Source organism: Halichoerus grypus, chromosome 12, assembly GCF_964656455.1.
Source record: "Halichoerus grypus chromosome 12, mHalGry1.hap1.1, whole genome shotgun sequence".
Lineage (NCBI taxonomy): Eukaryota > Metazoa > Chordata > Mammalia > Carnivora > Phocidae > Halichoerus > Halichoerus grypus.
In genome coordinates this window covers 4,466,665-4,481,151 of record NC_135723.1, presented here as the reverse complement: position 1 = coordinate 4,481,151, position 14,487 = coordinate 4,466,665, and the positions used below count along the sequence as shown (strand labels likewise).

Sequence of the window (14,487 nt, the reverse complement as noted above, 5' to 3'; positions counted from 1 at the left end):
GCAAAGGTCAGTGCTCTTCTGGAGTAAAGTTAAGTCCCCACTGCACACCTTCCCCTGGTGCATCTCCTTCCCTTCCCTCCCGGGTACCCCCTCCCTGTCTTTCCTCCCCACTGCCCCTCTCCGGGTTTCCCATACATTCCGGGATGGGTTGTAGCAAACATTCCTCTCACAAGGATGATGGCTGAGTGAGGAAAAGAGAGCCCTGTCTGCTGCTTCTGGAACCTGCTCCCCTTGCTCCTGCCTTCATGGCTTGCGTCCTTCCTGACTCGTCTGCCTGTGCAGGCCCCCCGGGGTCCTGCTCTGCCTCACCCCTTCCCTCGACAGTTCTGAACCGGACAGAGACATTGGAGCCCCAGACTCCCCCAATGTGCCTCTAACAGAAAACGAAGTTTCCTGACCGGCGGCCCCATGGAGAGGACAGCCTGCACCTGCGGTTTGCTGTCTGTCCTCGAAGTGCACCTGAGGTTTCTACCTGCCGCACAGCATCTGGAGCTTGAGCAGGAGAGCTCTACAGGGGTAGGACCACGGGCAGGGACACGCGTGGGTGAGCTGTGGTCTCGAAGCAGAAACCCCACGTCTCCCATAGGCCCTGTGCTCTCGCCAGCTCCCAGCTGCATCGTGTGGGGCCCTGCGGTGCCCACACAGCGTCTGCCCATGAAACACGCTTCCGGGTGCTCAGACCCCAACCACACCCTGACCCTCTGGGGCCGTATTGCATGTGCTCAGAAGACATTTGGTCTGGATCCAACCGAGAGCTTTGATCCCTCCAATCCTGAAGTTCAAACAGAATCAAGGCTTTGAAAAGCCTCTTAGAGCTTTTATCGGCAGAGCTCAGAATGACTCGTCACTCCTCACGGCATCCTGTGTGATTAGCGAGCATCACACGCGGAAAGGTGAAGCTTGCATCTGTCAGTTGTCACAAATGCACGTGCCAGGGGCTGACTGAGCCCTCCAGGTGCTTCCCTGACCCAGTTCGGGTAGGACAGGACATCTGCTCCCCATCAAGATGCCCCAGCCTTTCGTGGTTATGGATTGGATGATGGGCTAAGTGCCCAGAACACAGGGAGGGACTCATCACGATGCTCGCACATATTTCTCACAAACCTTGGACCTGGTCTTGTCTCCCTTAGGTTCCAGGTGCTCTTTTTATGTCCATTTTCCTGTGAGGAAGAATGAGCTTGAAGGGACATAAGGCCATACATCTGCTGGGTGCTTGGAGGCAGGGGATGAACCCAGATAGTCTCAACCGAGGGAGCGCATTTAATCAGTACCCTCTTCCACCTGGTGAGGAAGATGTGGTCCCTTCCTGCCAGGCGATTCTGGCAAGGTTGGAAAACAGAAATCATATTCACCAAGGAGCTTAGGATGATTGCGGGTAGCATGAAACAAACGAGTACGCTTCGTGTCCAGATGGTGTGGGGCGGGGGGGATAGAGGTCCCTGGGGCTGCGTACCCCACCGTTCCCCAAGGAGTTTGTGGGGAAGGACATTAGGATGGGTTAGCCAGGAGAATCGGGAGCAAATTCCCAGTGGGTGAGATGGAGGAAGGGCGAGAAAGGTGGTATAACTGGAATGAGGTGTGTGTGTGAGGAGCCCCGAGGGATAGTGCACTATGGCCCCTTAGAGCATGAGCATCGACCTTCAAGAATCAAGCAGGGCAGCTGATCCCATTTTCCTCATCTTCTGCACAATCCCTGAGCACCTGGTCTGTGTTAGCTCGGTCTGGGGCCAGCTCATGACCTCTGCCCTCAGCTTCATTGCCTTCAGACCCAAGGAGCCTGTTAGGGTCCGGGACGGGGCCAAGAAATGCTGTTGATGGTCAGTATGCAGTAAGAGCACTGGATGGGATGAGGCAGTTGTCAGGCCGCTGTGAACGGGGCATCCACTGGGGAGCTTACCAGTCACCTCTGGATTTCAGGTACCAAGGAGGACATGTGGCTGCACATCGATGCTGCTTACGCGGGTAGCTCCTTCATCTGCCCCGAGTTCCGGCATCTTCTGAATGGAGTAGAGGTGGGTGTGCTCTTTATCTTTAATAAGATCCTTTTTTTTAATAGATGCATTATTTATTTATTTTGGCGGGGGAGGGGCAGAGGCAGAGGGAGAGAGAATCCACAAGCAGACTCCTCGCTGAGTGTGGAGCCTGATGGGGCTCTCTCTCACGGTCCTGAGATCATGATCTGAGCCGACACCCAGAGTCGGCCGCTTAACCCACTGAGCCACCAAGGCGCCCCTCTCTTTAATAAGATCACTGTTTAAAAAGTGTTATGTTATCAGTGACTTCTCCTTACAAGGCTGTGGCATTCCATTTGTCACTGCTGTGGTTTGTTTCAGCAACTTCTTTTCAAACAAAGTCTGTGATTATCAGAAATCAGATTTCCTTATAAGGGGGGTTGAGAATCTGCCCAGTCATACGACCTGTCTTCTGGAAGTACACTTGACGTTTGCAGCTCTTTTTCTGTCTGCACGAATCCTGGGCAGAGTTCTCATGGTAGGATAAATTTTAGCTTCTGAAACTGTGGGGAAATCTTTAGGAAGAAAATAAAATCTTAATGCCTTTCAGATCAAGAGGTCATGGATAAACGCAACCTGCAATTTTATTTGATCTGGTTCAGTGTGATGGCATGGTCTGACCATGCACCTGAGCAGGGTATTACTTTAACAGATATTGAACGAGCAGCCATGGGTGCATTTAAATGTCCTATACCACTTTCGGAATTTGGAAACCGTGGCCTATAATGCCCACGGAAACACCTGCTGCTTTTGAGAAATAGTCATCAAAACTATCGATCAAATACTCTGCTTCTCCACAGGGCCACAGAGGGTAATGTGGTGCAGACTTAATGCAGAGAGAGGACACTATGGGGGTGCCCTGATGTGTCATTTCAGGCTCAAGTAGGATGTTCCTCCAGCCAGGAACTTAGCTGCAGACACAATAAAGGGTCCAGAGAGACAGACTTTGCAGCGAGTCCAAGGGAAGGAGATAGTGAGTCAGAAGAGCCTCGGTCCTGACTTTATGCCCAGAGGCAAGGGTTTCATGAGATCCCGGGCCACACGAGGTGCAGGGAGGGATTAAGGGCATGGTCATTGGCATTTAGTAACTGTTTGAATGCTCTACCCAGGGACTAGCTGTGTCCCTGGGGGTAGGTTAGTGGCATCTCCAAACCTCACAAAGTGGATTTAGTAACGGTATCTCCTTTGAGGGGTTGCTCTAAGTATCCGGAGTTAATCATGTTTAAAGCACTTAAAAACAGCATCAGGCACACAGTGAGTCCCGTGAATGAGTTGGATCCTTTTATTATCTTTCACCACGGCTGCAGAGCCTGTCCCTGAGAACCTCTCTCCGCTCTCCTGTCATGCTGCCAATTAATTTGCTAATTGCTAATTTGGATCCTCATAATGCCGTAATACCAGAAAAGTGGGTGTCGGGTGTAGAATACAAATATTCCCATCTTCGGAAAGAATACCCCCTGGTTGCTGGTGAATGAAGTAGCATTCGGGTTCATATCTCCATCATGTCTGTGCATTCATTTACTCACTCACTCCATAATCACTTATGGATCCCCGAATATGCTCCAGACCTCAGCTCAGTGCTGGGGAGGGGCTGATATGTGGGGCCTCCAAAGTCCCCCGTAAATATGAGGGAAGGGGTTGTGGTGGTGTGTGAGAAGTTCTGCTAAGCAAGCTAGCACCCCACGTTGTGAAGTTCACTGCCAGTAGCCGGGTTTGTGGGTGTTATGAAAAAATAAACCTCTCTACCATATAGATGACTCCTGTCATTATACATTATACATTGTACGTTATACTGAGGTGATGCATATGACTGGGAAGGTCTCCCCCTGCACCTCAGGGATGGAGGGCAAAGCGTTCATCGGGGATTTGTGTGCCTGTCCCCAGGATCTGGTCTTTCTAAGTATCAGGTTAAGGATTGCACAATCTTTTGCCGCTGCTACTCTCCTCCTCCCCGTGATCCCAGGACCCCGGGGTTTCGGCTTTCATAGGGGGTGACTATCAGGCCACCGCAGCGCTGGGCGCTGGAGCATGATGGTATCTGCAGCAGACAGGATTTTCATGCCTGACACTGAGTCATTTCCATGTCTCCCGCATTGTTCCTTGCGGGGCGAGGGCCTTGCTGCTCAGCTGGTCTGATAAGGGGGCTGCAATATCCTGCCCCGTCCCTAGCCCAGAGATAAGAACTCTTTTCTCTGCCAGCAGGAAAGAGCACACAGCAGTTGGGTAATGAAAGATGATTAAACACGCCAGCACCACCCGCCCCCCCCGCCCGGGAAGGGAGCTAATAAAATTCTCGGCAAACAAAACTCTTCTTTCACCTTTTGTCTCCTTTTATCGACAAATGAAACGTGTTGTCGTTTCCCGTCTCTTTCTCAAGATTGCTTTTATCGAAACGTGGAAGGAAATGAATCTGCTCCCCCCAGAGCAGGTTAACACTCGAGGTTGCCGTCAGTCCAGCAGATGTCTCCCTGGTGGCTGGTGGTGGGGCGCCCATCCGTGGCTGCACCCCTGGGCCTCCAGCAGGACGCAGCTCCTGTTCAGCATCCGGAGGATAAACCTGGACATGCATTTTGAAGAATGCAAGAATGCACCACTTAGGATAGCGCAGTGAAAATGCCCAGGGCCCTCCTCGGCCGGTCTCAAGTCGTTGAAATCTTATTTTCTGCTTGGAAATATGGCGGCCCCTCAAATCGATGAGCTTACGCCTGTTTTTGGCAGTTGCTTCCCATTGTCTTCCAGGAAGGGAGCCCGTTACTGATAGGCGTGCAATGAACTTGGATATGATCTTTAAAAATAAAGAAGAAAACGCTTAGGTAATGTGGGAAGAGTTGTTGATTATTGCACTAGCGTTAGTAAAAGAGCCAACCCATTAAATGAAAATTGGGGTGATCCCAATTACTGTAGGTTAAGTATGACGTTTTCACCCTCCCACTGCTTAGGATGATACGTGTATTCTGAGAACTTTGCTAGTTCGTGAGTTTTGAGGAAGGTGCCGGCAGAAAGTATTTCATAGGCCAGATCAGTACAATTTCCTCCACAGTACACGTGAATTCAAATTTGGATTATTCCAAAGAGTCTAAGAGTTTGAAAGGTAGATACATGTTATACGACTCCAGACTATGCAAATTTGAAAGTGTATGACCTAAAATATTGATGACGTCTCATTTTACAAGGAAAGGTAGAACTGTGAATTTTCCCAATTAAAAATGAGTAGGGGTGGGTTCTAGAGGGGAGAGGGGTGGGAAGGTAGGTTAGCCCGGTGATGGGTATTAAAGAGGGCACGTTCTGCATGGAGCACTGGGTGTTATATGCAAACAATGAATCATGGAACACTACATCAAAAACTAATGATGTAATGTATGAGGATTATCATAACATAATAAAAAAATAAAGTAATAAAAAAAATGAGTAGGGGCTCACGTGGCTTCAGAGCAGGAGAGCCCCCAGAACCGTGAGCCGTGTCCCTGTTGCTGCTGGGAGCAGGCATCTCCTCAGGGGGGGACAACAACTCTCTTTGTCTTCTCTTGGGGTCGCCCTTGAATTGCATGTTGGGGTTCCGCATGTTTTGAATTATCCAAGGTCCTCAAAATGTATCCCCTTGCTTTGAATGTGATAGCCCTACACCAAAATAAGGATTAACCCAGAAATAAAAGGGAGTGTTAACAGGAAGGTTCTAGATTAGCTCATTCCAGTCCCTCATTTATAAATTCATAGAATCATCCCACTGAGGGCCCGCAGCCAGGCAGTGGGAGCCCTAAGGCCAAAATCTGGGGCTCTTTGTCCAAAGCCTATGCCTCTTTCCATTGTAAAAAAAACGAGATTCTTCATTCCACTCTTCAGACGAACTTTCTGGATGTCTCCTAGGGGCCTGGCATTGCATCCCAAGGACCACCAGGGGGCCAGGGGGCCTGCATGCTCAATTTCTGCGGGGTGCCCCTCTGCAGGCACCCCAGCCCGACCCAGAGAGTCAACCTCCTCCTCTGAGCAGTGACCCAGTGCTTGTTTTCACATTGCATCCTGACGACTGCTCTCTGGTCAGATCTTCCCTCCTCAGCACAAGCTCCTGGGACTCAGTAGCCATCACTGTGGTCCCTGGAACCACCCCCCCCACCCCCGGCTGGCTTACCACCTGCAAATCTTAACCACCTCACATCAGCAATAGTCACGGCAGAGCCTTCCACCTGGAGAGTGTACTCCGTGTCAGGAGCTGGGCTGAGGGGTTCCTGGCTGTGATACCAGGATTTCTCCCTAAAGCAGCCATTCCCATTCTGGTCCACACTGAGTAAGCTGTTGAGCTGGGATCAAACCCTTGCTTTGTGCTTCAGCCCAGAATCAGCTGTTATCAGCTCCATGTGTTCGTGAACTACGACGCGTTCTTCTCCCTTGAAAATGAGTACAAAGAGGTACAGAGGTCAGGTGGCTGCCCAAGGGAGTTTCAGAGCCCGGACCTTCCCAACTGCCCTTGCGCCCCAAGCCCCACGGCCTCAGTGACGTCCCCTCCACGTGGTCTTGCACTTGAGAAAACAAGTTGTTAACTATTGTGTGTGGAGTCTCATTTTACAACTAGACACTCGTAACTGAAATGTCTTCTTCTTGTCATTACTGTTCCTTGGCAGTTTGCAGATTCATTTAACTTCAATCCCCACAAATGGCTGTTGGTGAATTTTGACTGCTCTGCCATGTGGTGAGTTTCCCCGATGGCTGGATGTCCGTGCCCCCACTGCAGTTGACAAGAGTGGCTTTCTAGAGAAGAAGCCCGGCAGGGGAGGATGCCATCGCTGGAGGACGCGGACGTCCCCTGCGTACTGCTTGCCTCCCTTCTGAGCCATGGGTGGGATTCTTGCTAGATCGTACCCTGGTAGTACCCTGTGGACCAGAACACGGTATGGCAACGTGGCTGCACAAGAAGCCAAGGGTAATACAGAAAGCTCGCTAGCATTAGCAAAAACAACGCAAGGAAATTGCAGGCATCTTTCTAATTCGGTGGTTTCTATGTTTCCATTCTTAGGTGTTTAATGCATCTAACCCTCAGGGCTTAAAAGCATTTGCTAAGGAAAAATAAGAGTAATCCTATTTCCCACAAAGTTCCTGAAAATTCTTAATAGCAGAGCCATAATTACATTGGTTTATATTTAGGGCAAGAAAAAGAATTCAGAAATTTAAGTGGATGATATTCCATCGCGTGGATGCTGGGAGTGGTGTGGGAAGAGTGGAAATTGGTTCTGCTACATTCATTACAGGAAGAAAGAGGTTAATCAACCTTAAGACCGGGGCGCTTTGCATGAATTTTGTGCAAAATCGTTCGGTGTGTAATTGAATGAATGGTTTTTCACCTTGGAGGGGTGAAGAAAGCAGTTCTCACCCACCCCACCCAAAGTCTGTTCTCCCGGTTTACTGAGTCATCCGGGCTCTCTTTAACTATTTTGTCCAAAGATAAAATCACATTTTCAGTGCTTTACTAAAAAATAAGTTCAGATCAGTTCTTTTTTTGTCAGCCTTTGACCCAAACTTTGGTATGTGATTTTCAAGCCCCTGTGGATATGAGCATTCCAGACTGAGCTCTGTCCGAAGTACTAGTAAGGATCTGTACAAGCTATAGCCTTTATCAACGTCAGTGTTCTTTTGTATTCTCGTGGCTACGTTTGTCTATTTTATTTAAGGTGGAACGCTTGAAGAATAACTCAAGCAGGGTGTCAGAAAGCCCCTTTTTTTGAGCTTTAACTGAGACTGAAATATAATTCTGTTCTGCTGGTGTATTTGGCCAGATCGTGGGTCCTGGGCACGGAGCTGGTGCAGAGCCTAGAAGGGGCTCTGCCGCCTCTGTTTGGGGAAGGGTAGTGGCCTCAGTGTGAGCTGCTGGGGGAGCCCACAGGGTCCTTAGCGGCCAGTGAGGTGTCAGGCCAAGAAAGCCACCCAAACAGCCTGGAGGGTTGTCGGGGGTGAAGTGATGGGGACCAGGAGGGCTGCTGGGCGGTGGTGGCCAGAGGGGCTCATGGTGCGCCCAGACATTTCACTCCTTACCTGGGCAAAATAATCCTATCACACATAGATGTTTAGGGGCGTCTGGGGGGCTCACTCAGTTAAGCGTCTTGACTCTTGATCTCAGCTCAGGTCTCGGTCTCAGGGTCAAGCATTTGGGGCCACAATCTGTGATCAGACATTGAGATATGATAAGGATGAATACAAAAACGTGGCCTCCTGTTCTTGGGTCCAAAAAGCCAGTGCATCGGTTAAGGACGAGAGAGGACGTGGCGTGGGGGAGAAGGGTCCGAGCCGTCACAGGGCGCGGTGTGACCGGGGCTGCCGTGGAGGTGACCTGTGGGAGAGACGCAGGGAGACAGGGGTGGGGCCATGTCATGGGAGAAGAACAGAGGTGAGGCTTATTCCGTGCTGAATAAAATTCCATGTTAAATGTCAGGGCAAACCCCGGTGTTTGCAATTTTGCCCCTAGAGAAGGGCAATCAGTATGGGGGACCAGGGGGAAGATGGGGAGTCATTGCGACCGGGGGGAAGACGGGGAGTCAGTGCTTGAGGGGCTGCCTGCCCACCTGTGGATTCGAAAGGCCGAAGGCATGAGTCAAAGTTTGAATTGGGATAGAGGATATGCTTTCTGGGTCCTGAGCTGCTGGGGTCCTGGACAGAATAGCTGTCCAAGATTTCGAGGTGATTTCACGCATGTGGGGAAATCCATCCTCCCCCAAACCCCAGGGTTCATCCCGCGATTTTGTAAACACAGAATATTGGTTGACGGCATCTGGTGTTGAAGGGTTTGCATTTCAACATGAAAACGGTTTCTGTCAGCTTCTTCAGGTGCTGGGCTAGGGCCTCTGGGACAAAGAGAGAGACTTATTTCCTCATGATTCTGGAGGCTGGACGCCAGAGACCAAGGTGCGGGCAGTGCTGGTTTCTGCGGACGCCTCTGCGTGGTGTGCGGACGGCTGTGTGGGTCCTCTTCTTGTAAGGACACTGGTCACACGCCGGTCACATTGGATCAGGGCCCAGGCATTCACCTCCTTTTAAATCATTTTGCCTCTTTAAAGACCCCGTGTCCACATGCAGTCACATTCTGAGGTCCTGGGGGTTAGGGCTCCAGCCTATGAATTTTGGGAAGGGGACACAATTCAGTGCATAATGGTGCTCCCAAGAAATTACGAGATAAAACCATAAGGCTGACATTTAGGGGATTTAAACCGGGTCAGCTTATTTTAAACCCTACGTACAACCTAGATTATGCTAGTACTTCCTGATTAGCTTATTTGATTCTTATCAAACTTAGGTTTTATTTTGATCTCACTATACCCAAGCCCCCCTCCCTGTTGTTTTTTTTTTTGTTTTTTGTGTCTTCGTTGTTGTTGTTGTTTCCTACAAAGAAGTTGCTCTCTCCTTTTGGCAGGGATGATGTTTAACATCGTCTTGCTTGCAGAGGGCGCTTCCCCACAGCCATCCGCCCCCCACCAGGGACGGCACAGTGGAGGTGTGGGCAGGACAGCATCCAGGTTGGGGGCAGCCCCGTCCAAACCAAGAACACCAAGGAAGAGGAAAGGTCATGATTTCGTTGGAAAGCATTTAATTTTGAGCACCATGGAGCTGAGACCAGAGTGGTATTGTCCCTGGGCTCTAGGGGTCCCAGCCTCGGGACAGAGTTTCCAGTAAATGACATAGAGCCAAAGCAAAACAAAAAACTAAATAAAATCAAATATAGACCAATGTAGATTGAGGTCCAGCAGGGGAAGGGCTTGGGAAGAGAGAGGGCAGAGGTTCAGGTGAGAAGCTTGGTGGGGGGGGGGGTGGCCAGGAGCTGGAAGGTAGGGGGACTATGTCGGGGAGACGCCTCCATGGTCCCATTCATTCACTGCCTGGTTGCTGCAGACGGAAAGGTCACAGAAAGCCTATTTGGTGACAGGGCATTTGACAAAAGGCCATGTGAGGTGGTAGACCAAGCAGTCACATACCTGGGCTGGGGTTGGTGTGTGTGTGTGGGGGGGACCATCCATGCAAAGGCCCTGAGACAGATGTGTGCGCAACGGTGAACGCAGGTGGGAGCTGCTGAAAATCGTTCAGGTGGTCCACATGGAATTAATTTGTTTTAAATCAGCTCTCCACATTTAAAATGGGTGTTTTTACAGATACATGCAGCTCTTTAATGTCTCACTAAGTAATGCGAGCCCTTACAGCACCGTTTCTGTAGGTCAACGGTGTGGGACTGAGCAGGCCTGGGTGGGACATGTGTCTTCCCGCCCGGCACAGCCCCTCTGGCCTCCGCACTCAGTACTGGGGCCAGCCTGGTCTTGTGCACAGGTGAGCGCCAGGCTCCTGGAGCACACACACTTTAAGGATTATACCTGCATGGCAGCTGAGCTGGTGCAGGAATGGTCATCCCTATTTTATGGATGAAGCAACGGGTTCTGCTTACGGGCACACAGCTCTCCAGGCCAGAGCCACAAATGTTTAATGGCAATGTGGTGAAGTTTTAAAAGCTAATGCTGAGTAGGGGCGCCTGAGTGGCTCAGTCAGTTGGGCATCCGACTCTTGATTTTGGCTCAGGTCATGACCTCAGGGTTATGGGATCGAGCCCCGCTTTGGGCTCCGTGCTGGGCATGGACCTGCTTAGGATTCTCCTTCTCCCCCTCCCTCTGCCCCTCCCCCTGAATCGTGCTCTCACTCTCTCTCTCTCTAAAACAACAACACACACACAAAAAAAACCCTTAATACTGAGTAAAAAGAATCAGATAGAGAATTATGAATCTCACAGGATGCAAATTAAGAATACATGCATGAGGGTGCCTGGGTGGCTCAGTCGGTGAAACATCTGCCTTCAACCTGGGGTCCTGGGATCCAGCCCCACAGCAGGCTCTTTGCTCATTGGGGAGTCTGCTTCTCCCTCAGCCTGCCGCTCCCCCTGGCTCTCTCTCTCTCAAATAAGTAAATAGAATCTTAAAAAAAAAAAAAAAAGAATACATGCACGAAAATCGATACGCATTTTATAAACACATACACAAGAAAAAGCATGGAGCCCATTAGAATTGTTCTGGATGGATGCAGAAGAAATTGGAGAACGGGAGCTGTTTTTTGGTGGGAATGAGGCAAAATCAGGCCCCATTGTGTTTTCACTTTTGTTCAAGCTGTCAATTGGTTTCACTTTCTGACTACTGAAAATCCTGGATTTGAGCCCGGGCATGGACAGCAATAGGCTAGAGAGGAAGGGAGGGATTGCAGCCTCCCTCCTCTGTTTGCCCGCCTGAGCTGTGGGTCCCCCGGGCATGCTCACTCCAGCTCCCGGGGTATGGGGGCTTGGGGGGGCCCTGCGTGTTCGTGGGCAACGTAAGAGAAGGCGATACCTTGAAACGTTGTGCCAGGCAGTACGCAGAGAATGAGGGTTGAGAATATACTCAGAGGCTTCTTTGCACTGTCCCAAATACCCGTGGACTCAAATACTTAGGTTTTGCTATTCTAGGAGGTTATTGCGGTAAAATGGGGTGTCAACACATTAGGATAAAGGTAAGAAGACACTTGTAAAAACCAGGTTTCAGAAAGAATAGGCATCCCTTTAGACCCCTAAGAGTTGAAAATAAACAAATAATCCTAAATTCCGAATTTTTTATAGATGTATTTAAATTTTTGCTAATACAACAAGATATAAATGTGTTGTTTTTTTTTGTTCTCACTGGCTGTTTTGTATTCCTTAAAATCAGAAGGGTCTCTCTTTTGTGTAATGAAATTTTACCAATGGTTAGTCTGTAATTTAAAGTAAACATATTGGTTATTTTCTCTAAATATTGAAATGGACAAGATAATTGGAGTTTCAAAAACTTGCAATCATTATAAGCATAGTAACTACATTTCATAATGATTTCATTATTCTGTTCATAAGTTTTTTATTATTCATTTGAATCTTGTAAATATGAGCCATTCTGCTCAGACCTCAGTGTCTGTTTAACATCAGATTTTCTCCAAAGAAAGCCTCAGATTCCACACAACGCCAAGGGCGTGTTTTACTCCACCTTTAAAAAGAGGCTCGGTGCCTTTTTCCAAATAAAATTTAAATTTTATCCCAAGCAGTTTTATAGCTTTTGCACTTTTCTGTTACACTGGATTTCTTTTGAAGTTCAGTTTCTTGGGAAGATGGTTGATCACTCTGTTATGGCAAGATTGGATGCTAGAACTTGTTTTATAAGCATTAATGCACAGTTTTCTGTGTATCTTTTTGGTTTCTTTGCACTTCGGTCCCAGGGCTCTTTCCCATCCTGAATGCTTTCCTCTGTTGCCGGCACCAGGACGTAACACGAGCCCTCATTCTGTGAGCCTCACACAGTGTTGTAGGCTTAAAGAAAGACAATGTAGATTCCCCCAAACGCAGGAGTCCCCTCCCCTCAGCCCCCAGGACCGTCCCTCAGGAGTGTGTCTGGAGTCAGGGAGACACTGTCCTCACCACGAGGCCCATTCTGCATGAGGTAAGTCACGGCTGTGGGGCCGTTTCTGAGTGTGCCCGCACACACGTGTGTGCAGGGGGGTGCGCGTGCCCGTGCGCATCTGTCTGTTTAAGTAGCCTTCCTTCTACAACCCTGTCAAACATCATGCCCAACAGTGTCCACATGCAACAAAACTAACTCCAGAATAAACAGACTAAATAAATAAACTGAAAAAATCTTACAGCTATTAAAGGTGATTATATAGAGCTCTTTTTAATATAGCTATATTCAGTATACGTATAATGAAATTATTATTCGCCAAAAGTTAAATTTTTCCCTCAATAGGAGGTTCCAAATTCCCCCAACAGCAAACTCTACCAAGTTGTCAAGGCATTTATCAGTCTGAGCATGAGTGTACTTCACAGAGAACAGCAAGGAGGACACACACCGGCTCTCATGTCATGAAGTTCGGGTACCTTGGATTCCAAAACCGGATGAGAAGCTGAGGGAAAAAAAGCTACGGAGAAAGAAAAGAAAAGCAAGAAAGAAAAACAAAGTTTGTTTTGCTCACAAATTTAAATATGGAATCTCTAAGTCAAATATTAGCATATGAAATTCCATGATGTTTAAGGGAAAAAAAGACTGTATATCATGCCCCAGATGGGTTTATTCCAGGTATGCGGGGTGTTTTAAAAATATTAGAAGGTTTTTAAATGTCATTTGCTGTGTGAAGAGTCAAGGGGAAGAGAATCATCATCATAGTAGATGCAGAAAAAGCATCGGGTAAAATTCTACACCGCGCCAAACAAAAATTTTAGTAAAATAGGAACAGAGAGAACTTTCTTATTCTGATGAAAGATATCTACCAAAAAACTACAGTAAGCCTATTCTTAATGGTGACATATTAGAAGCACTCCCTTTAAGATCAGGGAAGGATAAGGACTCTTATAATTCATGTTCTGTTCAGTTCTTGCTCTCCTGGCCTCTGGAGTAAGAGACGTAAGGAAGTAAAAGTATAAGGATTACAATGGAAACCATAAAACTCTTATTCTCAGATGATGTGACTGTCTGCAATAAAAAGAAAATTTAATGAAAGTATTAAAAGAACACAACAAAACCTCTAGATATGCGTTTTTAAGGTTTTACATATACAATAAATGGTACATGTAATTTTTTTAGAGGGGGGAGGGGCAGAAGGAGAGGGAACGAGAATCCCCAAGCGAACTCCATGCTCAGGGTGGAACCCGATTCGAGATCATGACCTGAGCCAACATCAAGAGGGATGCTTAACTGACTGAGCCACCTAGGCATGTCAGCACATGTGATTTTTAAACTTTATGCAGTATTGTAAATACTGTATTTTTTTTACAGTATTGTAATTTTATTTTATTTTATTTTTTTAAAGATTTTATTTATTTATTTGACAGAGAGAGTCACATCGAGAGAGGGAACACAAGCAGGGGGAGTGGGAGAGGGAGAAGCAGGCTTCCCGCGGAGCAGGGAGCCCGATGCGGGGCTCGATCCCAGGACCCTGGGATCATGACCTGAGCCGAAGGCAGACACTTAACGACTGAGCCACCCAGGCGCCCCAGTATTGTAATTTTATACAGTTTGTAATATTTGTACAATTTTATAGTATTGTAAATTGTAAATAAAGAAATACCCTTTACAATAGCAGAGTAAGACATAAGGTTATGACAAATAAAGGTATCAAAAGTTGTGCAGAAGGGCGCCTGGGTGGCTCAGTCGTTAAGCGTCTGCCTTCGGCTCAGGTCATGATCCCAGGGTCCTGGGATCGAGCCCCGCATCGGGCTCCCTGCTTCATGGGAAGCCTGCTTCTCCCTCTCCCACTCCCCCTGCTTCTGTTCCCTCTCTCGCTGTGTGTCTCTCTCTGTCAAATAAATAAATAAAATCTTAAAAAAAAAAAAAAAAGTTGTGCAGATTCTTGAGGGGAAAACAGACAATGTTTTGGAAGCCATTCCAGCCGTGCTCGCTGAATGGAGGGGTATGCTGTGTTCGTGGAGACGGAGACTGAGCATCAGAGCCCAGTATCACCCTAAATATCC

General features: G+C 48.2%; 1 protein-coding gene across 2 annotated transcripts in view; it reads left to right on the top strand.

Annotated features, from left to right (window-relative positions):
- The window catches only part of DDC (dopa decarboxylase), an 82,419-nt gene that overhangs the window by 48,274 nt on the left and 19,658 nt on the right, over nt 1-14,487 (top strand). For both annotated transcript variants that reach the window (XM_036115232.2, XM_036115226.2), the window contains 2 exons: nt 1,918-2,012; nt 6,629-6,696. In XM_036115232.2, the coding sequence (XP_035971125.1) occupies nt 1,918-2,012; nt 6,629-6,696 (163 nt within the window). The remainder of the gene's footprint in view (nt 1-1,917; nt 2,013-6,628; nt 6,697-14,487) is intronic.